Source organism: Branchiostoma lanceolatum, chromosome 17 (genome assembly GCF_035083965.1).
Source record: "Branchiostoma lanceolatum isolate klBraLanc5 chromosome 17, klBraLanc5.hap2, whole genome shotgun sequence".
Lineage (NCBI taxonomy): Eukaryota > Metazoa > Chordata > Leptocardii > Amphioxiformes > Branchiostomatidae > Branchiostoma > Branchiostoma lanceolatum.
Genome location: NC_089738.1, coordinates 15442413 through 15470206, shown reverse-complemented (window position 1 = coordinate 15470206; position 27794 = coordinate 15442413). Strand labels below are relative to the sequence as shown.

General features: G+C 42.5%; 2 protein-coding genes across 2 annotated transcripts; one reads left to right on the top strand and one right to left on the bottom strand.

Annotated features, from left to right (window-relative positions):
• Positions 1 to 29: 29 nt before the first annotated feature.
• Positions 30 to 6490, top strand: LOC136422351 (patatin-like phospholipase domain-containing protein 4). Its single transcript, XM_066410057.1, has 8 exons — positions 30 to 298; positions 1631 to 1717; positions 1867 to 2077; positions 2661 to 2731; positions 3168 to 3327; positions 3598 to 3663; positions 3905 to 5557; positions 5860 to 6490. The coding sequence occupies exons 2-7, from the start codon at positions 1638 to 1640 to the stop codon at positions 4235 to 4237; spliced, it is 921 nt and encodes a 306-aa protein (XP_066266154.1). The 5' UTR covers positions 30 to 298; positions 1631 to 1637; the 3' UTR covers positions 4238 to 5557; positions 5860 to 6490.
• LOC136422475 (mucin-like protein) lies at positions 6341 to 27083 on the bottom strand. The gene is made up of 40 exons (XM_066410247.1): positions 26911 to 27083; positions 25123 to 25277; positions 24461 to 24580; positions 23956 to 24075; positions 23451 to 23570; positions 22952 to 23071; positions 22420 to 22539; positions 21947 to 22072; positions 21651 to 21743; positions 21315 to 21407; positions 20964 to 21083; positions 20576 to 20692; positions 20293 to 20412; positions 19643 to 19762; positions 19364 to 19477; positions 18991 to 19112; positions 18320 to 18587; positions 17921 to 18024; positions 17686 to 17779; positions 17443 to 17568; positions 16826 to 17009; positions 16429 to 16639; positions 15962 to 16118; positions 15617 to 15757; positions 15055 to 15305; positions 14420 to 14588; positions 13806 to 13948; positions 13322 to 13445; positions 12732 to 12943; positions 12128 to 12258; positions 11498 to 11700; positions 10950 to 11075; positions 10554 to 10670; positions 10182 to 10319; positions 9674 to 9799; positions 9154 to 9279; positions 8778 to 8944; positions 8490 to 8620; positions 7635 to 8027; positions 6341 to 7248 (listed from the first exon to the last, which is right to left on the bottom strand). Exons 1-40 carry the CDS (start codon positions 27081 to 27083, stop codon positions 7137 to 7139), a joined length of 5907 nt encoding a protein of 1968 aa, XP_066266344.1. The 3' UTR covers positions 6341 to 7136.
• Positions 27084 to 27794: the final 711 nt, after the last annotated feature.

The window sequence follows — 27794 nt, the reverse complement described above, 5'->3', positions numbered from 1 at the left end:
CGGTTCCCACACTCAGAGTCGTCAGACCACCGGCCCAACCCCCTTTTACCTTTGTCTGGCCCTTGGTCTGACGCGGTGAATTCCGTTTCATTGTCATCATTTACGTACCGAAAATACTACAAAAACAGCCAGGACTTACGAGCTAACTTGGTGGTGTCTTCAAGCTCTAAACATCTAGATGAAGAGCGTTTGTGTCCTGAGTGAACACGATGTCGTCTGCTAGCTGACTCCAGTTTTTGCCCCCCTCCCCCCGACCTAAGGTTGTTTCACAACTTTCCCACCGGCATTATAACGAACGGTGAGTTAAAAGCATTGTTTTTATATTACTCATACTCCTGCCACGTGTGGCATTATTCTTAACGTACTGTTTGCTAACCTGAAAATCTGGTCATTTTGTTGACTAAAGATGTTGTTAGTGTTACGCTGGACTTTGAAAATTGTAAGTTGTCAATCTCACTCATATAAGACTCCGACTCATTCTAAACCTTTTGTTCAAACTAACAATAGAACCTGCTTGTTCAAACTAGAAAATGGCAGGCAGTTCTAATTTCCAAATATGCATAGATGAATTGTGTATTTTGTAACGTTGTGTTATGTTACGAATATTGTTACGTTAGGTTTGATGCGTTTTCAGTTCTTTGATTTGAAATATTGATTGTTTTACTATAAATTCATCGGACTTGTTTCGTGAAAAAGGTGGTGTTTTCAGTGTTATGATTTAATGAGATTTTAAAGAATCTACAGTATTTTACGTCATTGCTCTTGTTTATTTTTTTATCTGAAATGTTTCTTTCTGTGAGATGTATGTCAGCACCACAGCTGTATTTTATCAGTTTATATTTATAGGTTGATCAATAGCACTGAGCTAAAATTAAGCTCACTTTTGTTGTCCATATCACATCTTGTACAGCTGTCACCAAAAAAACAAAAGAACCCCTTTCAGCTATAACTTGTATAAGCCTGATTAAATCGCGCCCCTAGCAACCTTCCAGAGGATGTCCTCTATGCACTAGATGGCAAATATGTGTAAGCCAGGGGTATCAACCCCTCCTAACGTTATCAACTGACACTACTAGTATTCGATTGTTCCAGAGTTTGAGCTTATAGTTGCTATGGGATGTTATGTTGTGGTTCAAATCAAAACTGTTCTGTATTTGTTTCACAGGATCTTTCCACAGTAACTCCAATACTGGACTCTCATTGGCATTTGTATTTTTTTTTCAAACAGTTCCCCCAAGTTAGAAGGTTATGTCTATAAACTCTGTGGAGTACCTCTTACCCCTAAACAACGGGCAGAGTTTCAAACTGTTTCACAAACTGTCTTTCATCAAACTTATTCACTTTGTCAAGAGCATTTGTTGTTTTAATGTAACTTTATACCATATCTAGTTTTGTTACAGGCTTCACTACTCCTCAAACAGAGGTATGGTGGAGGTAATTGAGCTCGAGAGTGCCGACAGAAAACACTAGGGCATATGATGAAAAGGTCACAATCTTCTCCACCAACCTCTGCTTGGAGAGTTGGCTTCACCATTTCACAACTTGGGTTGAAGTTACGCTAACTTGTAGGTGTGTGAGTTGTACATTCCTGTTGTCTGACATGTACATGACTGTCCCATCCCTATTGCAGATCTGTCATGCAGAAGAGCCTGGTGAGACTCAACATGTCCATGGTAGAACCACACATCCTGTCCAGCCAGCCTACAAGGTTCACAAGGTATGCTGTGTTTGATCTTAAAATCTAAAGAATATTGATTTATTCATTTATTTTACAAGGTCAGCCTGCTCACAACCGAAGCGATCAGATTGTATTGTAAGGTAGGAGCTAGTTTACTGTTAAGGTTAACAACACTACATTTTGTACAGGAGGTTGGGTAGACCCACAATGCACCAGGGCATCAAGCGGATGAACATGACCTTTGCGGGGTGCGGTTTCCTGGGAATATACCACCTCGGCGTGACCTCCTGTCTACTGAAACACGGACAGGCGTTACTCAGTCAGGTCACGTGCTTCGCAGGGGCGTCAGCAGGGTCACTGGCAGCTGCCATGATGGTTCTGGGGAGGGACAGGCTACAGGCAAGTTTGTGTTTGTTGGTTGGTTGGTATGTTAGTTGGTTGCTATCTTTACATAACTGGTAATGCTAGGGTCACATTTCCAACCCGGGGCCTGGCCGGGCAGCTTGTGGGAACGAAAACTATGATATAGGAGACAACAAAACACACAAAACTCTTGAAAATGATTTCTTACCATACGCTATGTATGTACTTGATATGCAGCTTTTATTCTTTGTTTTTTCAAACAGCCCGGTCGGGCCCCGGCTTGGAAATGTGACCCTAGCATAAACCACCATAAGGAGTAACACACCAGTGTTGTACAACCAACATGCGTAAGAACAGACAATAAGTTTCATCTGCTTACGCTGGGAAGGATACCTACTTTATCATGATACATGTATTAATAAGTGTGTGTTGTTTTTTTTAAGTGCTCTAGATGTGACTCTCCTCTGAGAGGATGTCCCTAATAGAAGCTAGGTATTCATTTTCACCTGAGTTGACTAAGGCAATTGGTATAATGTGCCTTTCCCACGGGTATTGCAGCACATTAATGGCAATGACAAGTGCATGCACTAATCTAAGAATTTCTTGCCCCTCCCTCCAGTACTCCCTAGACTTCACCTATGGTGTGGCAGCAGAGATAAGGGATCTTCCTCTGGGAGCCTTTAATCCGAGGTAGGGTCATATAGTCTCTACCAGACCCCATAGGTTGCTGTAAGAATTGTTCAGATAGGGAGAACATGTCTGGTTGCCAGTATGTAACTCTAGGGCTGGCTAATTTCTCTGGAAAATTGTTCTACCTATTTGGCCGATTTTCACCAGGACTTGGGTCCTAAGGCAAGGGAACAGCACTTTTGACCACATGTACAGGGCATTACAATTACAGACTAGAGGATGTTTGTTTTTCTACTCAGGTCTATAGTTAAATGAGTACTGATCTTTGATATGTACTGATATGTTATCTCTTCTAATCAAAAATAGCTAAGTCATGTTCCTGTTTATTATTTTTCCCAGGAAAATGTGAAATAAAATGAAAGGACATATTTTGTCAAACATGTTTAGGATTGCCTGTACACTTAACCATATTCATCATTGTTTCCATCAATGGCAGGTTTAACATGCTGGAGAAAGTTAGGAATTTTCTGGAGGAGATGTTGCCTAGCAATGCTCACGAGCTGGCCAATCACAGACTGCATATAGCGGTGACGAGGATGAGAGACTCCCAGGGTGAAATCATCTCCACATTCAACAGCAGAGAAGAGCTGATTCTGGTCAGTAGAGGCCACTCACCTTAACTCTTCATGGAGCCATACTTAACAGACATATTTTGGCAACCTCCCAGGGGAGGAGCCTTCTTTGTTGTTTGAGCCATGTATTCTGAAAAGTCCTGCATGTATGCAAGAGTCCCTGTTATTGGCACTGGCTTTAAAGCAAAAACCAATTTCATTCGAGAAATTGTAATACTAGGTACTAGCATAAGAAGGTCTTAGGTTCTTAGACTCTGACATGTTTTTTCTAAACAAAGGTTTGTGTTGTTGCAGATCCTGCTAGGAAGCTGTTTTATTCCCTACTACTGTGGAAGAGATTATCCTGTTTTCAGAGGAGAGGTGAGAATGTACAATTGTGATTACAAAGATGAGTATGACTTGTGGGCCTCTTAATAGCTTTTTATATCTTCTGTTCTGGAAATGCTGTGGTCTTCATTTTTGGGCAGTGGATTGCTTTTGGGGTTGGAAAGAAGTGGTGTAAGTTTGTGTCCCCTAGCAGTTTGTTTTTTAAGTGTAGGGGCATTTTTGTCAGAAAATTTGGAGATACTCTCACTCACCACATACCCCATTCCTTATTTAGAAATGGCTAGATGGAGGCTGGACCGACAATCTCCCAAGACCACAGTTTGGAGGCCCGACCATCACCGTGTCCCCTTTTTCAGGCAACCACGATATCTCTCCACAGGACAACCCTGGACGCAACTGGCACTTAAACATCGCAAACCAGTCCTTAAGGGTGAACCCCGCCAACACACGGCGTGGCATTCATGCACTCAAGCCACCTAAACAAGAAGTCATGGAGGAGTACTATACAAGGGGATTTGAAGATACGGAGAAATATCTTAAAGAGAATGGCTACTTCAATGTGGAAGCACAGAATGGACTGTATGTTGAAAGAGAGACTACTGTATAGCTGACAGTGCAATCCCTAGAAAGTGTACCTTTCCTTGCAAATGTGGTCTGTAATGCTGCCCTAATGCTCAAAGTTTTGTAGCATCAATGCAGTACCAATCCAGCATCAATGCAGCATCAAAGCTGCACCAATCCAGCATTACACACCACTTTTGCAAGGCATTTACACTGTTCTACAATAGCCATACTGCCAATTGATATGTACTTGATATGAAACCTGTGTCAATGGTCTCTACAAATTTTACCACGGAAGCATTTCAAATGGGAGGTACTACAAATTGTATATTGAATTTACTCCTGTTTTCCATCTTAGATATTTTCTGAATGTTTTAGATTTTATTCTATGCATACATAGCCATTTACACTGCAAAACCTCAAACATTGTACAATCTCTTGTTTTTGCGCAGTCAGTGGACTTGTAACACCAAACTTGTATGCAGAAGTGTTTGCCTTTCACTTTCTTTTAGTTAGAATTGGTATTTGAATACTATGACTTTGGCAATTTTGGTTTTGAATCTGCATCATTTTATTGATGTTTGACTTTCTACCTCATGAATAACAAAAATTCTTCCGGTACGATAGAGTTGTGCAACAAACAGTCTGAAAGCTGTTAATAGATAACAAACATCAAACATATTGTATCTAGTAATAAATCATGGGATCAATGTATCATATCAAATGTATATATATGTAAAATATGAAGGCTGGACAGTGAGTATTGGTACTGACTACATTGTTGGTTATGAGGGTGAAAGATACTGAAATGTGCCATGAACTTTCACAATTTTAGACTGTCTTTCTGCATTTTCCTTTACCTCAGCAAGATAAGGAAATATAAATCTACCCATCCATAATAAGAACAAAATTCAGTTTTGTGTACATATATTTTTCACCAGCCAGCACAGTAGCATTTTCTGTTATATTGAATACATGATTCAGTGATGTTACTGCTCGTATGGGATAGAGCTGCTTCATCATTGATGATTTCTGATTCTCTCACAAGTGCCTATATACTGAAATCATGTACTTTTTTTGTCGATGAAGGTTAGACATCCAGGTACTAGTAGTAAGATCTTAGCCAAAAATAGTTACTCAAGCAACTAGATAGAATTTTGAAACAGTCAAATGTTTCAGACAGCATCCACTGTCTTCCGCTGTAATTTCACAATTTTATCTACTTGCTTGAGTAACTATTTTTGGCACATGTCCTTTTTTTGTCTTCCATTTGTTATTTCAAGAGACCTTTTCACGGTTCCCATTGCCAGCTGGGATGTGCAAGGCACTATGGGTAATGCAGGAGGGGAGTAAAAACACGACGTATGTCCCTGTGGTGTAGTGGTCTGCGCCTTTGTCTCTTACCACATCTGATTCAAATTACTTGGACCAAAAGGACTGGGGTTCAAGCCCCAGGTAGGACACCTCTGGACAAGAGGCGCATACCAAAGACTTTATAAAAATGGTACATACTTCTAAAACAGTATGGAAGTTAAACACACTTCACTGCCAGTGGACGAGCCCCCTGCTACAGTGATTGCACCACAGTGTGGCCCAGGGCTATGAAACGGAGATGGGCACCGCCCTATACATCAATAATGGTGTGGGAGGATTTTTTATTATTTATAGACCGCACTGGAAACAATATGCACATGTCGCATTCGAGTTGCCATGAGGATGATAATGATTGCCATAAAGTAAAACAAGTTACCCATAGTGGTCAGCATCTCCCGGGAGGCAATGGGATGGGTGATAAGGTACTAGTATGATGAAATTGTCAAAGTTGTTTTCATTGTCCTCTTGCCATATACGTACAAAGCTAGCCTGAAATAATCCAGCTTTTTAACATTATGTTCGGGAGTGGCTAAAGTTAGTACCACAGGATTTCAGGCAAATGTAAAGGATTACATGTTTGAGGATTTATCTCAAAATATGATACAACCAACTGCACTCTATCATTAAGGATGCTTAAAGACCACTGCAGACTGGCTATTTAAGACAGCAGCACCTAATGCCTTCGTTTTTCTTGTTTTTAGCCATTTTAGTGTGTTTTGGAATTATGTAATCGGGATATTATTTGTGCAATAGTTAAATATAATCAGACTGGATGGATTTTTTAGAACTTTTAATATATGAAATAACACGACCAATGTACATAGATGTAGATAAAGATGTGTTTCAAGGTGTTTTACAATGTAAGTCTACATGTATAACATAAAGTGTGATGGATTACAAAATACATTTTTACATGATTGTGTAACATGTCATTGTTTCACTTATTGTGTCAAATTTGTCCATTATGGAGGTGCATAGCAAGAATAGGTATATTTGGAAAAATATATTTATTTTAAAGTTGTACACACAACTGACATCTAGAAAACATAACGAATACCATACATATTTCTCAACGCATCATTACAGATAACAAACATGCACTGGAAATTCTTATTTTCCAAAAAAATAGGCAAGATTGTGCAGTTGTCTTTATACATACAAATGCATATGACACAAAGCATCAGAACAAGGCTTAATACACTGCAAACAATATCATTATTAATTTTATGAAAATGTCATACATCACAGCCCTAAAACCATCCCTGGAGAGACGGGGGCGCCACAAACTATCTGCTACATTTGATCCACAACACAGCACGCCAGCACACCACTTCACGTGCATGAAGTGATGCCAAAGAAGTGGCTGATTCTTTGGCTGAAATCCAGTTTAAAGACCCTCTTCATACACACTATCACAGTTAACACACAGGCACTTGCAATTCCAAATTCCACAGAAATTAGCTTTATCATCATGGTAAATCTTTTCTTTGGTCACATCAAAATAAATTCATATAAACAGCATCAGAGCTACCACAATTCCATCTTTAACAAGCAGTAAATACATAGCCTCCTCAGGTGATAATCTTGGTTGACTGTTTCTTCACCGGACCCAGTTGTAACATTGTCGGTTCCGTCCACGCGTTAGGAATGCTGGGATCAACCTTCTTTCTCTTTGACTTGGCCCTGTGAAGAGATGAAAGAACCGTGAGTATTCAACTGAACACAAAGTATCTAAGGGATTGAGTATATCAGTGTATTTTTCAAGACTCTAACAGATATGATTTTCAATTCTGTACACCCTATAACTCAACAATAGAATATGCGACAGCATTAGTTACTTTCTTTGACGTTGTCAAAAGCATGCGTTCCATCATCGTGATTTCTTCAATCATTTGGAGAACAGACACAGGTTGAGTGTTCATGTGTTACTGGTTTTTTTTCACGCTTGCACTCGGATAGCTTAGTACTGGGTAATCCGTATCCTTAATCGAAAGTTTATGTTAGAGCCTAATAGGTTACATTTTCTAACTATACAGTGTATGTATGTAATAGCAACATCATCGGCTTACTTTTTGCAGATGATGGAGACCACCGCAGCGATGACAACAACACAGGCAGCCACTGACAAGGCAGCGAGCAGTTCGAAGCTGAATGTGTCGTCTTCGTACACTTCGGGGGCGACGGTAGAACGATGATCCTTCTGTTGCATGGGTGGCATGGTCCCATAGTCATCAGCCTGGAAGATGCTGATGGACACCACGTGACTGTTGCCTAGCAACATCTCTATCTCCATCTTGATGTGGGTGATGACGGCTTGGAGGACGTCAGAGTGGAGGACGAGCTCATCGGGACCGGGGTAGCTGGCGTAGGTTCTCACCGCCGTGTGGTCATTGGTTGGAACGTGAGGGACGACCACTTGGACGTGGATGTCTGTTGGACCAAACGCAGCTGCAGTCGTCTCCCTAGCGCGAAGAAAAAATCATCATTAGTTATCACCCTGCACTGCGTTTACTCTGTAGCAATGGGGTTGACAACAGGTGCAAATCATATCATGAGTAAGATTATAAGAACAATCATCCCGAGACCCGAAGGGGGGGGGGGGGCCTGTCCCTGCTTTCATGATTAGCCTACAGACCTGAACTGCAAATATTAATCAACCTGGGGCCTGCTACAGCCCCAAAATAGCTTGCCAGTCGCTGTGAGTGTCCAGTGCCCTGCCCGAAAGTGCAAAAAAAAACAATAACTACCTGGCGGGGCACCGGTTTGTAAATGTGACAGTAGCACTCATAGGTTGATACCGTCACCTAGTGGAAAGAGGTACTTTGATTGAATGAATCAAGGAATGAACTTTGAGCTGTGCGAATTTCCTTACGTTCAGTGACTCTAGCTCTATCAAATATCTTGTTTCATCAGCTATAACTGACCTGCGGATACGGAGCCACCCAGATGGAAGGGGTCCCTCACACGCACGATACTCCCGCACATGTTTCATACAGAAGTTTGTCAGTCCGGACGCCACAGTCTCCTTCAGCAGTGATGCTCTTTCGGTTGTGAACTGCAAAAGATAGCAAAACATTTGAACTGCAAAGATGTTCAACGTTATTGATTTTTTTTCTCATTTTTTTACAAGATTAAAGCTTATGTGTTCAATATTATTAACTTTTTAATCTTGTTGTGTCTCATGAAGTGTCAAAAACGTATCAATCAATTACCTCTGCTACATCAATGTCTACTTCCATCACAACCGAGTTGTCGTCGGCAGACATTTTGGTGTCGCAGTTGTGACCTTCCCAGCCTGCACTGCACGCGCATGTGTAGTTGGTAGGGCCGTCCGTACAGGAGCCGTGGACACATGGGGCGGACCCACAGTCATCAATGTCTGTTGACGTGGAGAGGAAAAATTGTGTCGTTCTTCATCATATGAAAAGTACTACATATATAAGTAACTGCGGGAGAGGGAAAGCTTTTGTTATCGGCATGTTCTGTTGCGCAAGCGTGTACATGCTTGTCTTAAGTTTTCTAAAAGTGGCAAAATTGTAGGTGTCTGGACGAAATGCACAGATTTGCATGTAAAATCATGTGACGTACCTGGTAGGCAGATTCCTTGGTGCCTGTTGGTTCCGAGTGGGCAGGCGCAGGAATATCCCCCAGGCTCGTTCACGCAAACTTCATTCCCTTCGCAATCATGGAGCCACTCTGAGCACTCGTCCACATCTAGGGATACAAAAAGCATTTAGTTCACTTCTCTTCCTTGTCTTGCTGTTGCGCATGCAATATCACCAGGTTGTATTTACAAATACTAGAAAACAACAACGATGATCCGGGCCGGTGGTGGGTATCGACTTCCGAGCTCCTTTGACCTGTGACCTGTGACCTGTAATACTGTCTAACTTTTGATTTGTTATATTTCATACAAAATTGTAGGTACAATACGAATAAGTAGAATCATTTGCTAGCGAGAAAAAAAGTACTTCTAGTGACCATTGTCTGAAACAGAAGAATTGACAGCAATGCGACATATGGAGGACACTAATGCAGCACGTATGAAAGACAGTTGTTTGCGGTTTATATGTGCAATCCAAGAGAGCAGCGGTCAAGTTGGCTTTACCTTCGCAGCCCAGTAGCGGGTTGTCAGCCATTCTGTATCCGTCGACACAGTGGCAGGTGTACGCACCAGGGGTGTTCGTACACTCTTGGTCACAGTGATGTGCTCCGGCCGCGCATTCATCTATATCTGTTAACGACAAAATATGTCATGTCAACACTTTTTCTTGTACATGTAGTTAGAAATATGCTGTTACTTTTCTTTGCACCAAGGAGGCAAGAAAATAAAACAGATATTTCGAACTTCGTTGTCATGGATTCAGCACCAGACGAGAGCCAATGTGTCGTAGGTGACGTATTGAGGTAGGTGACGTTATGAATTTCAATGGGACTTGTGTTTCGTTCGGCCAAGTCACAACGATTGGTCAAGATGGGTCAGCTGACGGCTTTTCCGAGATGTCCCAACCATGACGTCACAGACTATGGAGGCGTTCATATACAAGAATAAAACGGAACAAGTTTTGTGACCTGCTGTAAGAATGGAGACGGAGGAGCAATGTGCCTATGCTCACCTTGACACGTCGTTTCGTTCCCAGCCAGCTCAAAACCATTGAAGCAGACGCACTGCGCATGCCCAGTCTCGTTCACAGTACACCAGCTGGTGGCCAGGTCACACCCAGGGTTGTTCTCGTCTGTGCAGTTCTTGTCCGCTACAAATGAATATGAAATGTTCTGGTCAATAAGTTTCCAATATGTGTACGGTAAGATAACATGGTTATGATGCATGGTTCTGTCTGCTGCACTGTACATGTGTACATCGTTAAACATCTTATTCGTCTGGTACCGACTTTCCCAGTCTTCATTGTACCGGGGCGGGGGCCGGTATCAGCTACCAACCACCATCTAAATCTGATAGGAAATGTATCAATACATTCTAAACTTACGTTGACATTGGCCGTCTTGGTCGGAACTGAACCCCGCAAAACATCCACACGTGTACGACCCGTTCGTGTTTTCACACCGCTGACTACAGTTGTTGGGCAGCGCACACTCATCCAGGTCTGGCGAGAGAGGATCACAAAGTAAGCCTGATATCCATCTTAAGCTTATCCTATTCTATCTTCGGTTACGGCTTCTCTGATCGCCTTCCTAGCCTAGCAAATAGTCTGGCACACTTCAAAAGTGGGCTGGCAGGGAAGCGATCAAAGGAGAGGCCTATTTTGAGCTAGATAGTATAGATTCCAGGCAACAGAAATCAAGACTTCAGAATAAATAAGTTAATAGCGATTAAGGTAATCAAAACTCAATTACAGATAAACTATTGAAATGATTTGTTTTACCTGCACACGAGCGTCCGTCTTCGGCTAGCTTATACCCTTCGTGGCAGTCGCAGGTAAAGTTACCCACGTAGTTTACACACATCTGTTGGCACAACGTTGCCTCTTCCAACTCACACTCATCAATGTCTGGGAAGAAAGTTCACAATTGTTAGACATTAGTTCAGTTTGTAGTAGGTAGAGTAATCATTGTAATACATTTGAATTTCACGTTAGCTGCATTGTGTACTTATCATATAATCTAGCACGAACTTTTATACGAAAGTTTTTTTTTGGAGCTAGTAGAGCCGAAGATGTAGACAAGCCCATTCAATCACAGACCGTACGAAGAACAGCTGGCCAACATACTTAACTTAGCCGTGGTCACACAAGAGGGTTTCTTCAACCTCTAAAGTTGAACTTGGTCTTGGGTAAAAACTATAATGCCAAGTGAAAGACACTCTCCAATAGTCACCACGACCATGCTGTAAGACGTCGGCTTGGTTTCTAAATTAAAGGCTATCGTATCGAAGGGCGGTCGTATCGGCTATATAGATACAGATACTTCTTACCTTGGCAAGTCGTTCCGTTGCCTTCGTACCCCGGAGGGCAGTCTCCGCACGTGAAGCCGTCCTCCATGCCGGCAGGTGGCGGGAGATCCGTACAGGGGACTCCTGGGAAACATGGGTCAAAGTTCTCCGCGCATGCGTCAATGTCACTTTCGCACTGCTCCCCTGTGTACCCCTCCTCGCACACACATTTCTGGATGACAAACCTGTCAGAAAAGACAATTTTACTGATACATCATGACTGGGTAAGGCTATATTCTGTTCTCTACTGCCTGGGTTTGAATAATTAGGCAGCGTGTTGTCCCTGACTTCAAGGACATCAGTGGAACTGCGGAACCATTACTCATACTGGCGGGAAACGGCCGGTGTCTGTTCGATTTCGTCTCTCAATCAGTGATCTCGGCCCCCAAGAAAGGTCAAGAAACGTGGAGATCTCCGGCGCACCAGCCCCTGTCACACCGACCCAATGTGCCACTTCTAGGTGTCATAGGTAAGTATCAATCACCAAGCTGATTCTTCAAATGATTATGTCTGTTTACATAAAACCAAGGTCCTTGATAAAACACAGACAGTTGCAGGCTTGGATACTTGCTTTGATTGCTCTCCCAATAAATAAAGGCAAAATTGTCTCACCTTTCATCATACCCCACAAGCGACGGTTCCAGATCGTTGCTGGCGTTGCAGCGGCCGCCATTCCTACAGGAGCACAGGTACAGGACAGGCCGGTACTCGGTAGAGCTGTTCCGGGAATTTATCGCCGTCACCTGTTAGTGCATAGTCACACAATCATTACCTCTTTTCACTGACTGTGTGTATTTGAACATGTCTTTTTCTTTCCTTGCAGTTGCTGCGTTTAGATTGTTGCGATATTTGGCTTGTCACAGTGTAGTGGGGTAGGTGCTGTGATACTGAAGGTGCTCGTCATTTTAGGCCTCTTAGCTACTTGCCCTGGTACTGCAGCGAAACATCTGTTTTTGTATCTACTTTTCTGGACATGCTACATATAGTAATGATTCGGTTTGTGCTGGATAGCTTTTGGGCCGGGAAGGAATGGTGTAAGGTTGGATTCCCTTGCAGTTTGTTTCGGAATTGCAGGAGGTTTTAGTCAGAAACTTTGGAAGAGGATAAGTTTATTCTGCTTAACTATAACGTTGCTTTCAGACGAAATGTTTAAAAAGAAATCAGCTGCAGAAGCATAAGGAAGATGTCGCAAAATTGTCATTAAATGAATAATCACCTGAAGATTAAACATCGTGTTGTCCGTGACGTTCCACGTCACCTTTGCGTAGTTGCCATTGGTAACCAGGACGACCTCTGGTGGAACGTCAGGTCCCATCTCAAACGTGACCGGGAGATCCTGCGGGTCCGTGGCGTTCAGCTCTATCTCTATCGTCTCTCCAGCTGACAGGTACACAGCGCCGGGCCCGGATATCAGCGGTGGAAAACTTTCTGCATTGGGAGATATCATAGGATTGTAAAGCTTTGAGAGTGACACGTTGAAAGACGGCTCATCATCTACGTGGTCGACAAGCAGAACTGACCAACAAAAGATGCTGTATTTCTGTCATTCAATAGAGGTTGTCCATCGGAAAGACATATACCCTTGACAGAGACGGGGGACGCTACAAACTTTCTGTAGATTTTGATCCATTGTTTACCAACTGTAAATTTTGCATACAGCGACGTCATAGCAGCGGTAACTTGCTCATTCCTTGACTGGTGATGTTTAGTTTTAAATTTGGCTTTCATTTTCGAAAATTGTGTTAGAAATTACTAATGAATCCACTACAGATAACAATATACGTTTTGACATCAGATCACCCTTACCTCTCCCCGATACCTCGTCTTCGAAAGTCTGCAGCGCCGCCAGCGACACCTCCCCGACCTGCACGTCGCCGGTATGGCTGATGTCGAACAGACACGTCTTGTCCTCTCCGCACACAGCCCGGGCCTTGATTGATTCAGTGATTATTCATTTAGCACATATCAAAGATACAAGTGACAACAGTGATAAAATCATAATACAAATGTGCAAGAGTGGCCGCACGGTGGTCCGTCGCTGGGGTATTCTTTCTCCCGTTGCTACGCGCGTTCGACAAAGTGTCGAGTTACCTTGGACTGTAGGTGACCCCAAATCGAACAAGCATTCGGATCGAATTACGTCATTTCGAACATCGTGGAACAGCGTTCGAATTCGGCTGGACATGGGAGTTTCTAAGCATAAATTTGGCCACCGTGCCAAAAGCTTATATATGTTGGCCACACAGGTAACTACGATTATAGCATAAATGAAATAAACAAAATGAAGGACCTGCTGCTCCAGTTCAGCACTGGCAAACACGATCTCGTCCGTGAAGGCGGGCTCGTATGACGCCTGGGTGAAGTTTCCAGGACCTTCTCCGGGAGCGTAGTAGAAAAGCGACTTTTTGGGTCCTTCTTCTCCTGTCACTTGCCCTATGGATAATTAATGATACATGAATAAAATCAGTCATAAGATTTCTGAACTGCAAGGTAGATTCATTTATACCCGATGACCATACATAGGGTTTAAATATGCTGCTTTAATTCTCTGCTTAACACCCAGCTGACGTAAAGACTATAGTAGTTGAACATACAACACTACCAGTGGGCTAGCCCCCTGCTGCTGAGCGTTTGCCCGCTGCTCTAGTGCTATATGAATGAATGAATGAATGATTTATTGCACAACAATTGCATCAGTGACAATGTATGGCAAATTACAGACAACATAGGTAACAATCTAGTTCTATACATGTATAAGAATATACTACTTACTATAATACTATATCTAGTGTGATCTATGAGAAACAGAAATGGGCGCCGCTTTGTACATCATCGATGTGGAAATGATTTTAACTTAACTGCTTTATTTGCTTGTAACATTATCACATCGTATTTAACACCTACATGACTGTCCGAAAATCTCATAAAGCTGTCTCTCCGAAGAGTTGGCAGAAAGCGTCGTTCCATCAAAGGCCTCGAAGTCATTTGTCTTGTCACCGTCCCATCTTCCCAGCAGACCTTGCGTTCTGTTCATGTACTCAGGCGGCGCTGAGAACTCCACGAACAACATCGCCTATGGAGGAATACAAGGGCTCAGTCGTATGTTTGTATTTACACTACTTTATTTCTCATCAATTTATTTCATCTAATCTTGTAAAAATGTATTTCTAAGAGGGTCCAGTATGTTTAGAACATGTTAACAAGACATGTTAGATTTAGTGTGGTAGATATCTCGTGGACGATGATCAGAGGAACAAATAAAATCCGATGTGTTAAAACAAAATTGTTATCAGTTACTCAAAGTATCAAAATATTATTCGATCCAAGGTCACAATCAATAAATGTCAAATGGAGTACGTACTGATAAAAGCATGCACATGCCTATGGCGATACTTTGATACATTTTCTTGATATGTAGTAACATCATTAAAGTTGTTGTTCATTACGTACGCGAAGGATATAAGCCTATATAAACAGTTGAAGTGAAGCTAATTCTAAACAATCAATGGCAAGATAAGCAGCTGTCGTAGTTACAGTACCTTTGCTGCGTTGATTTTTGCCGTAATCCCGTTGAAGAAGACGACGAGAAGCGTGTTTTCTTCAGGACTGCTGACTACAGCGCTGTCATCCACTTCCAGTTCGAACTCGCTGTCGTTGAAGGCCGCCATGTTGACGTCACTTCCGTTGATGTGAAGCTGCAAACCTGACGTTCCCACCAGGTTGATCTGAATCGGTACGCGGTTGCGCTCGGCGGTCACGATACCGGTGAACACTGTGGCAAGTTTACTTCCTATATCGGTGAGGAGAAATCATTTCAAATTATTAGTCTGAAATTTCATCTTTATTGGCTAACAGCATTGTCGGTAGCTACAATATGTTCAAAATACAATAGATGTCGATGATATAGCATTCTTCAAGTACGAACGACTAATCGTGACCTAACGAACACGTGACCTAACAAAGACGTAATCTACCGAGCATGTGAAGTCAGCAATTGGTCAAAAGTGCCAGGAGCTTCATTTCAAACCTGTACCTGTTATCGGAAGTCCTAGCAGTATCAATGTGTCATGAGGTAATGGCTAGAAATCAAGATGTTCCTACCTTTCACGAATGACGTCCGTCCTTGTATTTGGTATTCTCCCCTTCCGAAGTCTCCCAGGACGTATTCCCCAAGTCCGTTGAATGTGTACTGCCTCCCGTCCAGCGTCATGATGTGTGGATCGCTTCGCACCACCGTCCAACCTTGTATTACACAGAAAAGGAGAATGACGTGACATGTTCAAACCTAGCAAACTTCAAATATCTATTCTGAATCAAAGTTTAACTGTAATTGCCAACACAAAAAGTAGACTAACCCAAAATTTCAGGATGACCTCTACCAACACAGATTAACTTTCAAGTTCAAGTATCTATATTTTCATAGACTATAAAAGATAGATAATTTACCTATGTGAATAGGATAGCTGGAACAGGGACTCCTCGAGTTATCTGGAACGGAAAACGGACGGAGTTGCCCGAACTTTCGGCAGTACCATCCCATTCTAGCGCCCGCGGATTCCACACAGCATTTCTGACGGGCGCTGTTGTCGGTCCCAAGATCATCCTGTCGTAAAATAGAACATAACATTTGCTCTGATATCCACAAAGTGCTTTTTCATACACCTCTATGCACAAAGGTTCTGCTACGTCTTCCCATTTGCATTATCAACGCCATATGTCTGTTGTGTTTGTTTTTAATGTGACGTTCTGATAATCACCGGTAGCAAAGCATTGGTTAAGCAGCACCCGAAGAGGAAAAAGAAAATGTCGATTGTGGTATGAGAGATAAATATATTAGTGCCTAACTCTACTTTCCAAAGACTAAGTAGCGATAGTAACAATACATGAACAATCATCAGAATGCTTGTACGTACAATTATGAGGTGACCACCATCGTGTCCCCGCATGAGACTTCCTCCAGCGACCCTCCTTCGCCAACGCCACCACCACCACCTCTCTATCCAGAACCAGGAGGCGGTGTAGCAGCAGGTTCGGCGGAACTCGTGCCTGCGCCCCCCGTAGTACACCACGGCGCGTCTGCGGCTTATGGCACATGACTCGGTCCGACGGACAGAAAAGCTGTATCTGTAAATTTCAAAACAGTGATCACCACCCCTCGTCTACACACTCCTCTGACCAATGGCGCAGTGCAAATCTTTACCCGGTTTTAGTGAGTTCCTTCAACGTGCCTTGAAATCTCCCTAGCGGCTGGCTAGACCATGATCTCTACCGGTGGGACACTACTAAGCAGTATTGCTTGGAGATACTTACGTGCTGTCGAAGAAGGCTTGCTCAGCATTACAAGGACAGGACCGGGGACCTGGGATACGGTAGTAGCCTGAGAGTCGAGTCGGGTCAGGAATGTCCTGTTCTTTGATCCACTGCGCACACTGCAGTGCCGACTGCTGTGGAACTGTGAAATCTCCCATCTGTTGGAGTGCGTAGCTCCAGGGACCTTTAGGTGGACAGCGAATTAATTTTTAGGTCACGGCTATTACTGCAACTAAAATTGACATACAAAATCGCTCCAAACTCTGTTTACAGCCACACTGGGCATATTCGTCAATGTACTACATCAGACATTAGGCGCTATCAGTCCGAAGTCTAGTACCATTGAATGTTTACCACAATTGCCCGCTGATATGATCTTCTAACATTTCGATAGAATGATGACAAAAAAAGCTCAAAAATCGTGAATACTGATGGGGAGCCCCGCATGAGAACGCCGTTGTTATGACGGCACGACTTGTGATTCTGTGATTGGTATAGATTGGTAAGCTGGAAGGTTTCCATATGGCCGAACCATGACGTCTCGACTCAATATGGAGGCACCCATTGACGCGAGGATAAAACAGAATAGGATTTGGCTATCGCAAACGTGTCATTACCTGCATGGAATCTCCACCGTTTCATGTTAGCTTTACCAGAATACCGTAGGTCTACGGCAGTGCCTTCGCCGGAGCTGAAGCCACCGACTGCATGGGCTGCAGGGTTCGGATTTCCGTTCAGTTCACCTGAAAAGTATAATGTATCGTTTTATCAAATGTCATGAAAAATGGCTACAAAGAAAGAACCAGGAAATGATATTGCTGAGATAAGAAATATAACAAAATAGTTTATTTGGATCTCACCCGCACTGGTCCATTCGAGCTTCATCGTAGGATAGATGTTGTGCCCAAATGAGTATGTCCCATCAGTGGAAATGACCAGCTGAAAGTCGTTGATCTGTAAAAAGTTGGAATATCAATTGATGTTATGATTGCATTTGCAATGAAATGTATAAACGTTATATTTGCATGGTATTTGCATGAAGTAAATTTGAAATAAATGGGAAGCACACATGCTCTCGTAACAACGCGCACTTACCGGTAGGGTAGCATGATTGACGGGACATCGTCCTCCTGGGTACACACTGCAGTCTGGGGACATGTTGGTCCACGTCACAACAAGAACCCACACTGGCTCGTAGCCTGAAAAAAAATCAACAAAGAATGCAGTTAGAAACAGGTTGAAAACGACGGCATTGTGTGTTGTAGATAAAAGACAATGTCAACAACAATAACACATGTATCGATGTAACGATAACACAGGTATCAAGCAACGGTCTTGGCGTCCTGCGTTACCGGCGGCCAGCCGTCAACCAATCAGATACTAGTACTCCCCCTCCTGTTCTTAGAAGGGAACTTACCAGCCAATCACGTTTCCTTCTGACCGTGCGTGGCTGGTATCTTTTTTTTTCTTTTTGTAATCTAGAAGGCCACTTACCTGGTGCATAGAATCCTGGCGTAAACCTTCCATGGTCTCGTGCCCGACGAAGAACCTCAGCTGAGACTGCATCACCGTCTCCAACTTTATGGAACTGGTAGTAGATCTTCGTCTTCCGTTGTTCTGGCAGATGTGGTATGATGTAGGGATGTGACTGGGCCAGATAAGGTGCTATCACCGCCTTCCTGCTCCAGTGGGCCTCTGTCAGCTTTGTGGGAAACCGCGGACGCGGGATCCAGTCGAATGACACGATTCCGTTGTCGCATATCTGTCAAGGTAAACAGGGAACTAATGGAATGAACAGTCTTTGACAGGGTAGGTTGCTGCCGATTTACTTCAGGCATGGTAATATTTGTCGTAGGACTTTTTTTGTCGTATGATTTTCAGCGAAAACGGCCATTGGCAAGCCCAAAGATCTTCCACAACCTTTTCATAACCATACAGTTAAATGTTTTACGATGCATTGACTCCATTCTCTGACGTCAGCCTGTCGTTCGACGAATATGACCGGACTCTTTACTCTCCTGAAGCTGAAATGCTGTAAGATCCTTTACTTCAGACCAAACTGAAGACGGGTAAAGATATCAACTTCAAAAGAATAGTAGCAACAACAGTACAGCATATCTTACCACTTTTCACTTAGCAGATACGAATTAGAGGTATTGTCTTACGTATATGTAGTGATGACGTCGACTGTAGAATCTCAATCCTTCTATCGGTAGCTCCTCCCGCACACAGTGTTTCCCTTGATGGATTTTCCCACCACTTCCTCCATACGGGTACAGATCATCATCTATATGGCACATAGATATTGATACGCTATTTTGTATGACGTTGAATGGTGTACACCACTGGGTACCTGGTACTTGGTTATGGAGATAAAAGGCAGCGGAAGGAGAGAGATTGGCTCCATCAACCCATTGTCCCTACGGGTCGAAGCAACATATGACACCCGCCAACGGCAACGTAAAGAGACAATTTTGGAAAAGTGCTTTGAAATAATTATAAAATGAGTCAGCATAAACCCATACAAAGGCCACATACCTCTACAGTCGTTCCCATTCACAAGATGGTGGCCACGCCTGCACGAACAAGTGAAGGATCCCACCGTGTTAGTGCAGAAGTGACAGTCCGGGAGTGATAGACATCCGTTCACATCTGAAAAGTAACAAAACAGTAGATCAGTAATGATGCGCTCTAGTATATTTGCACGTGACGCTACAGCCAGTATACTGACTGGTCGAACCTAAAAGAGCCAGATCTATATATTTGCATTTACGTAATAATAATGGAAGGTTAATTCCTTTTGTGTGTGTTTCTTACCGACGCAGTTTGTTGTCCCAGACAGTTGATAACCATGACGACAGGTACATCTGTAACTCCCAACGCTGTTTACGCAGTTGTGCTCACAGCCGCCATTGTCACTGCTGCATTCATCAATGTCTACAAAGGAGGTATATAACCGCCGTCTGATCACCATCTTACGTGCATGCACATGTTATACTCATTACATGAAACTTAAACCATAGAGATATATTGCTCTACAAAGTAACTGTTTAATCATTATTTACTTTAAAAATGGGTGTATCCTCTGAGAGAACGCTTGCACTAGCACCTGACAAAAATCGTTCCAAATTCATTTACTTATTCATTTTTTTCAGAATGCACCTCCCAATGCTTTACCTTTAAGCACTTGTGTGACGAGTACCTTTAAGAAATACTAATCTACTCTTCATAAACTGGATATTTTGCAATATGCATCTAGAGTTTTGATCATCTTACCAGATCATGAAACATCTAGATCTTATCCATCTTATCCTATCATTTTGCTTCCTAATATTCCATACTTCTCTACCTGTAGCAAAGGATGTCGTCCTGAAAGAATTGTCCGCGAAATAGTCATTTCTGAAAGAAATATTACTATCGTACTCATTTGTCATACCTTCTAAGGACTTATTGTATTGTACCGTTACCTGTACAGTCACTCGTGCCCACCAACTGATACCCGGTCCTACAGGAACAGGAGAAACTGCCCTCTGTGTTCTCACATACTTGCTGACATCCGCCGTTATTGGAAGAACATTCATCGATGTCTGAAAAAACAAACATTGCCAAGTCAACATCATTGTATTAGTAATTACTTTTTGTAGGCTGTTGTATAATTGATAATGTCAACAAAATTTCATCAACTATTGTATGATGATAAAAGAAAATACTTTTAAGATGCTGATGAAGGCATGATCGCCACATGCTTACCGTAGCAGCTTTGTTCGGCTTGTTGATACCCAGTTCTGCAGGTACAGCTGTAACTCCCCTCTGTGTTGATACAGTTGTGTTGGCAGCCACCGTTTCCAATCAAACACTCATTTATGTCTGAAATGCCAATATGAAAACAGATGTTATGTTGTGAGCATACCCCGTCAGATGTACTAATCAGCAACACTGTGTCTGCAAAAGGCTGTTGAAAGGTGAGCAATTTCCAGGTCAGATTCTATTGACAGTAGAAAGCGCTTCTGGGTTTAACTGACTGGCTCCAGTTAAGCAGAGATAGCAACACCAGTGCCTACAATGATGTTACAATAAGATCACATTGCAATTTGGAGCTAATCATACAGACCAACGCTTCATCAATGCATATGTTTACCTTCACAATTGTGTCCTTGTGGGAGCAGGTATCCGATCCGACAGGTGCAGTAGTAGCTACCGGCCGTGTTCACACAGGTGTGCTGGCAGCCTGCGTTATTTGTCAAACACTCATCGATATCTGAATTAACAAAAGGTATAGTTTGTTAAAAATCCTAGAGGGGTCACTGCTTTGCAAGATACCTTATTCTTAACGATGCTCTAGACAGTGTAAATATGATCAGTTGCACCAGAGCAGATACTGAAATATCAATGGAATATTTGATATGTAATACTTTGTCAAACGCTTCGTCGTCTACATCTACATTCCACATAACAATTTAGCACGTAAATAGCACACAAATAGCCTTACCCGTGTCACAGCTGGTTCCGGCGTACCCAGTGTAGCAGCTGCATTGTTCCGGTGCCGTGCAAGTTCCATGAACACAGCCGCTGCTGCAGATAGCTGAAATAATGATATACAAAACCATCACTGAATACCGAATCTGGTAACCTGATGGGCAAAATCCCATAGAGCACTAGCTTAGACAATGAGAGTTTGTGTTACAAAGATTATGAAATCTAGAAGGAAGAAGAAAAAACAGAAGACTCTTGAGCTCGTCATTCCGTTAAAGTGTATCACCACCGTCTTCTTCAGGAGAGCAATAGCTGTACATTATATGCCACATTGGTATACTAAAGTACATACCCGTATTGCAGCTGGATCCAGTATAACCAGGGTCGCAGGTACAGGTGGTTTGCGAGGTCCATGTACCATTCACACACCCACTGTTTTCTCTTTCTGCAAAGTAAATGCATAACGTTAACGCGAAAGAAAATGTATGTTCGCAGATTTATATGTTCAGTGTATATACAGTTTTCATCACCAGGTCATTTTCCTCAAAGTCGTCAATTCATATCAGGTCCTTTAGATCTAATAGCACATATTGGTTTCCATTCAACAAAAAGACGATCAACACATTTAACTTCGAATTCTCGGCTCACCGATACAGGTCATCCCTCCGAAGCCTGAGAGCTGATAGGCCGGGCGACAGGCACAGTGATAACTCCCCACGGTGTTCACACAGTTCTGGTCACAGCCTCCATTGTTGTCGGAACACTCGTCAACGTCTGAAATTCAAAACAACGTATACAAAGAGCATAAAATAGAACATAACTGTGACTGACGTGTCTAAATCAACGCAATGGTCAATGTTCCATTGGAAAAACAAACAACAAGAAGCAAAGTTTGATGTGTCTATGAAATAAGTCCTTGCTTTCAAACACACAAAGAAACCTTGGTTTCGTACAAACATGTAAGCCCATTTTTTAAAATGGCAGCGATATCGTGAAACTGGCCTATGTTGGTCAATGTCGTCTGAAGATGGTAGACCTGTTAACACTAGTTTTATATTTAGACGTCAAAATGACAGGATCTATAGGAATGGACAATGTGAGACGTTTTCAATGCGCCTTACCTATGCAGTTCCGAGATCCAGAGAGCTGATACCCGGTGTTGCAGGAACATTCGAACCCTCCGTCTGTGTTTGTACACGTGTGTTGGCAGCCGCCATTACCACTGGAGCATTCGTCTATATCTGATGGGAAAAAGGGAAACAGTTTTATCTCGTAAGTTATTATAGCACACCGATTGGAGTGTCGTGACTACAAATCATGTGACTTCAGTACGATTACAAAGTTGGTACTTTAAGAAATTCAACACCTGTTGACTAGCCCTGCTGTAGACAGTCAATACCATCTGTCCTTGCACAGTTGTGTGGCCCAAGGGCTAGTGAAACAGAGACGGGCACCATTATATCCACCATATGATGTGGAATAGGCTTTAACTTCTTAAACTTAATCTACAAGGTACGTTGTTGACATTCACATGTCTGACCACAAAGAAATTAACACACCATCATTGAAAAATGCATCCCTTTCAAAAGAAGGTTTCATTTTAATTTCTTAGTTCATCATTGCAATAAATTTGTTAAAATCAAAGCTATCTACCAAGACACGTGTGAGACCCATCAAGCTGGTATCCAGTCCTACAGCTGCAGTAGTAACTCCCGTCCGTGTTGGTACAGTCGTGGTCACAGCCGCCATTGTTAATTGAACATTCGTTGACATCTATTAGAACGTTGACCGAAAATATCAATGCAAAGTTACTATCAGGTGTATATATACGATGTAATATATCGGGAAAGATCAGAGAGTCGGATATTCTGGATCTTTTTCAGTTCAAATATATGTAATGGATAGGATTCATGATGTTTCTTCGGCAAACGATTTCCCTTTGAATTTCCAAACACTGCTGGCAAAAACAGTCAAAGTCATCTAAATCAAGATACAACGTTACATTCAGAGATTTACACATGGCATGTTCATATTTAACCATATTGTGTTATGTTTTGTTTATGATCCTATCAAGCAGATCTTTATTCAATATCATGACCATGTACTCAAGACTCCCATCTTAGTCATAAAAAGAATGATAACGTGATCTTACCAACACAGTCCGTGGTTCCTGAAAGCTGGTACCCGGACCGACAGGAACACTGGAAACTGCCAATAGTGTTGGCGCAGGTGTGCTCACATCCGCCGTTGTCAGTGGAACATTCGTTGATGTCTGTGGTGCACGGGAAGTGAATCACGTCAGATAAATTTTCATCATCCTCATCATCAACTGTGTTCTGTATCTGCAGTTGTTGAAATGTACATCAGTTGCCATCAGCCTTTTTTCATGTTCACCGCGTTTTGCATGTTACGAGCTCCCTTAGCTCTCGGAATTTTGTCTCTTCGGCTAATCCTTACCTTGTCAAAATGATTACATGTAACTATTTATTAACCTGTGATGGGTCAGGTTAGTATTTTAAAACCAATATATAATCCAATATAAGAAAGACATTGATTTCAAATTGACCGTTAAGATTGTTTTCTGTGCTCTTGAAGGTGAGTGGCTAAATGGATATATAACTTTCACCACCTCTTTGTTGTCACCATTCAGGTTTTACCTGCACAGTTGGTTGATCCAGACAGAAGGTATCCAGGCCGACAAGTACAGCGGTGACCTCCCGGTGTGTTCTCGCAGGTATGCTGGCAGCCGCCATTGTCGTGTGAACACTCGTTCAAATCTAAGCAAAAGAAAAGATTTCATGTTAAATTTTCTGTATTACCTCTCGTCTAAGACTGGAATTGTTACACCAGATTTTTTTCTTGTCCTTACTGCAAATGCTAAAGTGTAGTAGTAATTATGCCTCATCATCTTCTTTGTCCTGATGAACGCACACATGTAACAACATGCACATGTATGTATTTTCTTTAAAATTGTGACGTTATGTATTCCATTTGTATATTAAGCAACTAAGGAAATGTCTAGAAGATGGCATGCGTTTGACAGACAGGCTCGTCGGAGAACAAAATGAAGTATACTAGTTATACATTAAAGAAACACGCTACACAGCGTCATTTTGCATACAGGTACTGAATGCAATCATACATTCCCAATTCAGCCCTCACCTATGCAGTTGTGTGTCCCGGAGAGAAGATACCCAGCCCGGCAGGTACAGTGGTAACTTCCCTGCGTGTTCACACAGTCGTGGTCACATCCTCCGTTAGCACTGGAGCACTCGTTTACGTCTGAAGTTATAAAATTGAGACGTTACGTATATCTAGAACTGGCTAGACTAAATAGCAAACACAACTGACATCATTACAAGTTCTGAACAGTGGAATGAGCTTGATGATAAGGTACTCACAAGAGAACCAAAGTCTCCAACAGAGAAGGCCCTTACTGTTTAAAAAAGCTGCTATGGGCCCAAACCTAAACTATCTCTTACCATTTTAAGTGGCATCAAGATTGACACACCTAGACGCCTATATATTACCTCCGTGAAGAAGGTATCTTTTTTGTTATGTGTATGTATTTGTCTCTGCGTCGACGTACTCTTGCCAGCATAACTATGGATGGAAGATATCTAGAATGTGCATGGATACGTCTTTTGGGGCCTCTTAGCCACTTTCCTTATTTGGACTTTTATTGAATAATAACTTTATCGCGCGACAATTGCAACAGGTACAATGTATGGCAACTTGCAGACACACGACAATTGAACTATTTCTGGTCTATATAACAATTCTAAAGAAGTAATTTGATATCTATATATTGACTCCGGACGTACCTGTACCACAGCATGTCCCGCTGTATCCAGGATGACAGGAGCAGCCTGACCCGGCCAGCGTGCCGCCGTTGTGACAGAACCGGTTACAGGGCTGAGTCTCGCTACTGGGCCCGCTACACCCAGACCCACCGTAAGCAGCATGCTGGGTTATAGTCCTGCATGTGAAAACGGCATCAGGTTGGTAACGTATGTCCTATGCCACCTGCACGTGTGAAGTAGGTGTCATATAGCCAAAATGTTTTTATAGAGAACGCACATTTCTAATCAAAGAAGATGTCCGATCAAAGACATCATAACCAAAAGTGGTGGCGCACATTAACCCATTTGTAAAACAGGAAAGATCTTTGCTTTGCATGAAATGCATGAAAAATCGTTTCAAACTGACCGGAAGCCACCACTACCTACGAAATATTTCGGAGACAATTCGATTCAAGCAGATTACCAACAGCTAGACACAATATTCCGCTGCTGGTCTAAAGCCTTTTAATTTGTCGTCGCCATTCAAATAACTATCATCAAATTAATACAGGCTCTCCTGTGATCCCGGATACAGTGCATCTAACCTGAATCTTGTCATGACACCGGGGTTCCCACAAGGAGTAGAACACGGGGACCAAGACCCCCAGTCCCAAGCGCAGTGGACCGGCCATCGTACCAGTTGAATGTTCACGCTAAAGAACGCTTGAGAATCTTTAGCAAGGAAAACCAGGACAGCAAACTCAATGATAAATCTTCTGATCAACATCTTAGTATCGTCTTCTTTTGCTATTGGGTAAACAAGCTTCGTCATGGACAAATAAAGGTCCACCTGGAATTCCCCGGCCTTACTAATGACCAGGTATATGGGCCGGGGTTCCCCACTGTGTCGCTACGTAATGAAACCTTTTGTGACGTATGTAACGTGACACCACCAGCTTTTATGTACAACAAAACCACATGAGTCGCCACTCAGGTGTACATGTACAACACTAGTCTGGTTACCAGCCTTTTTGGCTCTCTGTACAAAAAAACAACTTATACCTAAAGAGTGGAGCAAATATAAAAGGCTGACAAGGAAGCAACCAAGAGAGCGGGATAAAGCTAAAAGGATGGCAACCAGGCTAGTATAACGCTGTTAAAGCGTAGAAACACATCGTTCCACTGATCGTAGAGTTAGCCTTTCAGATTAGACAGTTCTAAGCCTACGCTTACCATGTTACATGTAGAAGAAGGGGTGATTGATACAGAACACTTTAAAGCAACTCTTCGCGATCGTGATTGGATCTAACCACGTAATAGCCTTAGGTTCACCACAGTCATTATTCAATTTCTGTGCTCATGAACGCTAAATGCGTTTTAACACCAAACTTAAGACAGAAAGAAAGTTGACACACGTTGTCCCCGTCATAACAAGCTCGTGGTTTTGTATGTTTTGCAACGGTTACTAGACTTAGTTAACTACTCTGCTTTGTTGTCGTTGTTTTCCGTCGATAAGCTGTTGTTTTAGGTTTGCATTATATCTTGTTAAGAGGAACTTTGACTGGTAGTTAATAACATAGAGATACGGTTTCTGCCAACTTATCATTAAAAAGTATAAAAGATCTTTCGAATGCAAACAGTAAGGCATGACGAAAGTCACAAATTTCCAAAAGAATGCTTAAAGTTCTAAGCACTCTTTTTTGGAATTTTCATAACATTTTGATGGCAATATTGCCGTTTCGGGTTGAAAGTCGATTTTTCTTATTGTCATTATCCAATGCACATTGCAAAATTCCCCTGTTAATTCTGTTTCGCAGTAGTGTATCTAACCTGGATCTTGTCATGACACCTGAGTTCCCACACTGTGCAGAGCAGGAGGACCAGCCGCCCCAAACCCACGCGCAGTGGACTGGTGGTGGTGTGCGGCGGCGACGCCAGGCTTGCGAATCTTGGGAGAGGCAAACCACTATGGCGACCACAAGGAGAAATCTTCCCCATCGCATCTTTGTAACAAACTATTACTGTCGAGAAATCTGTCGCGAATTCTGACAAGAACGTCCTTTCTACCACGAACGCACTGGGCTACTAGGGTTCAAGCCTGCGTACGCGTTCAGTCAATCATTTTTACTTCCTTGTCGGGACGTCAACATGTCCCCCCCCCCCTGCACACTTTACCGGTACCTGGAAATCCCCTCGCTATAAAAAGCACTATTGTTTTCAAGCCTGTCGTACTTGAATGCTCTGTATAGATACAGTCAAGCACTATTGTTGATATGTAACGTTACACCACTTGAGCTGACGGGGGCATATTGAGCTCATGTTTACCTGTTACCGCACCACCTTTGCTGTCAGGGAGTTGCGCACCAGGTGCCTTTTCTGTCAGCGCAAATTGTAAGGGACCTTCACAAAGAGGGAAATAGCTCGCTAGATGCGCCCACGGTGTAACAGGGTAGATTTTCATGATAAACTATCGCGAACAATTACGAGAAATCATACACTCAGTCAGGCATGTTTACACCCCCAGCTCATCAGAACTGAGTTGTCAACAAAATCTCAGATCTGAACACAAGCTAAAAGTGCATAGTCATTCCAGCAATATCGTATTGATCACATTTCAATAACGTAGCTAGTATTGATATCGAAACAGTGGTTGTCATAAAAATTTTGATTGACTAATAATGTACATTTTAGTTATGTAGATACCCCTATCTTTG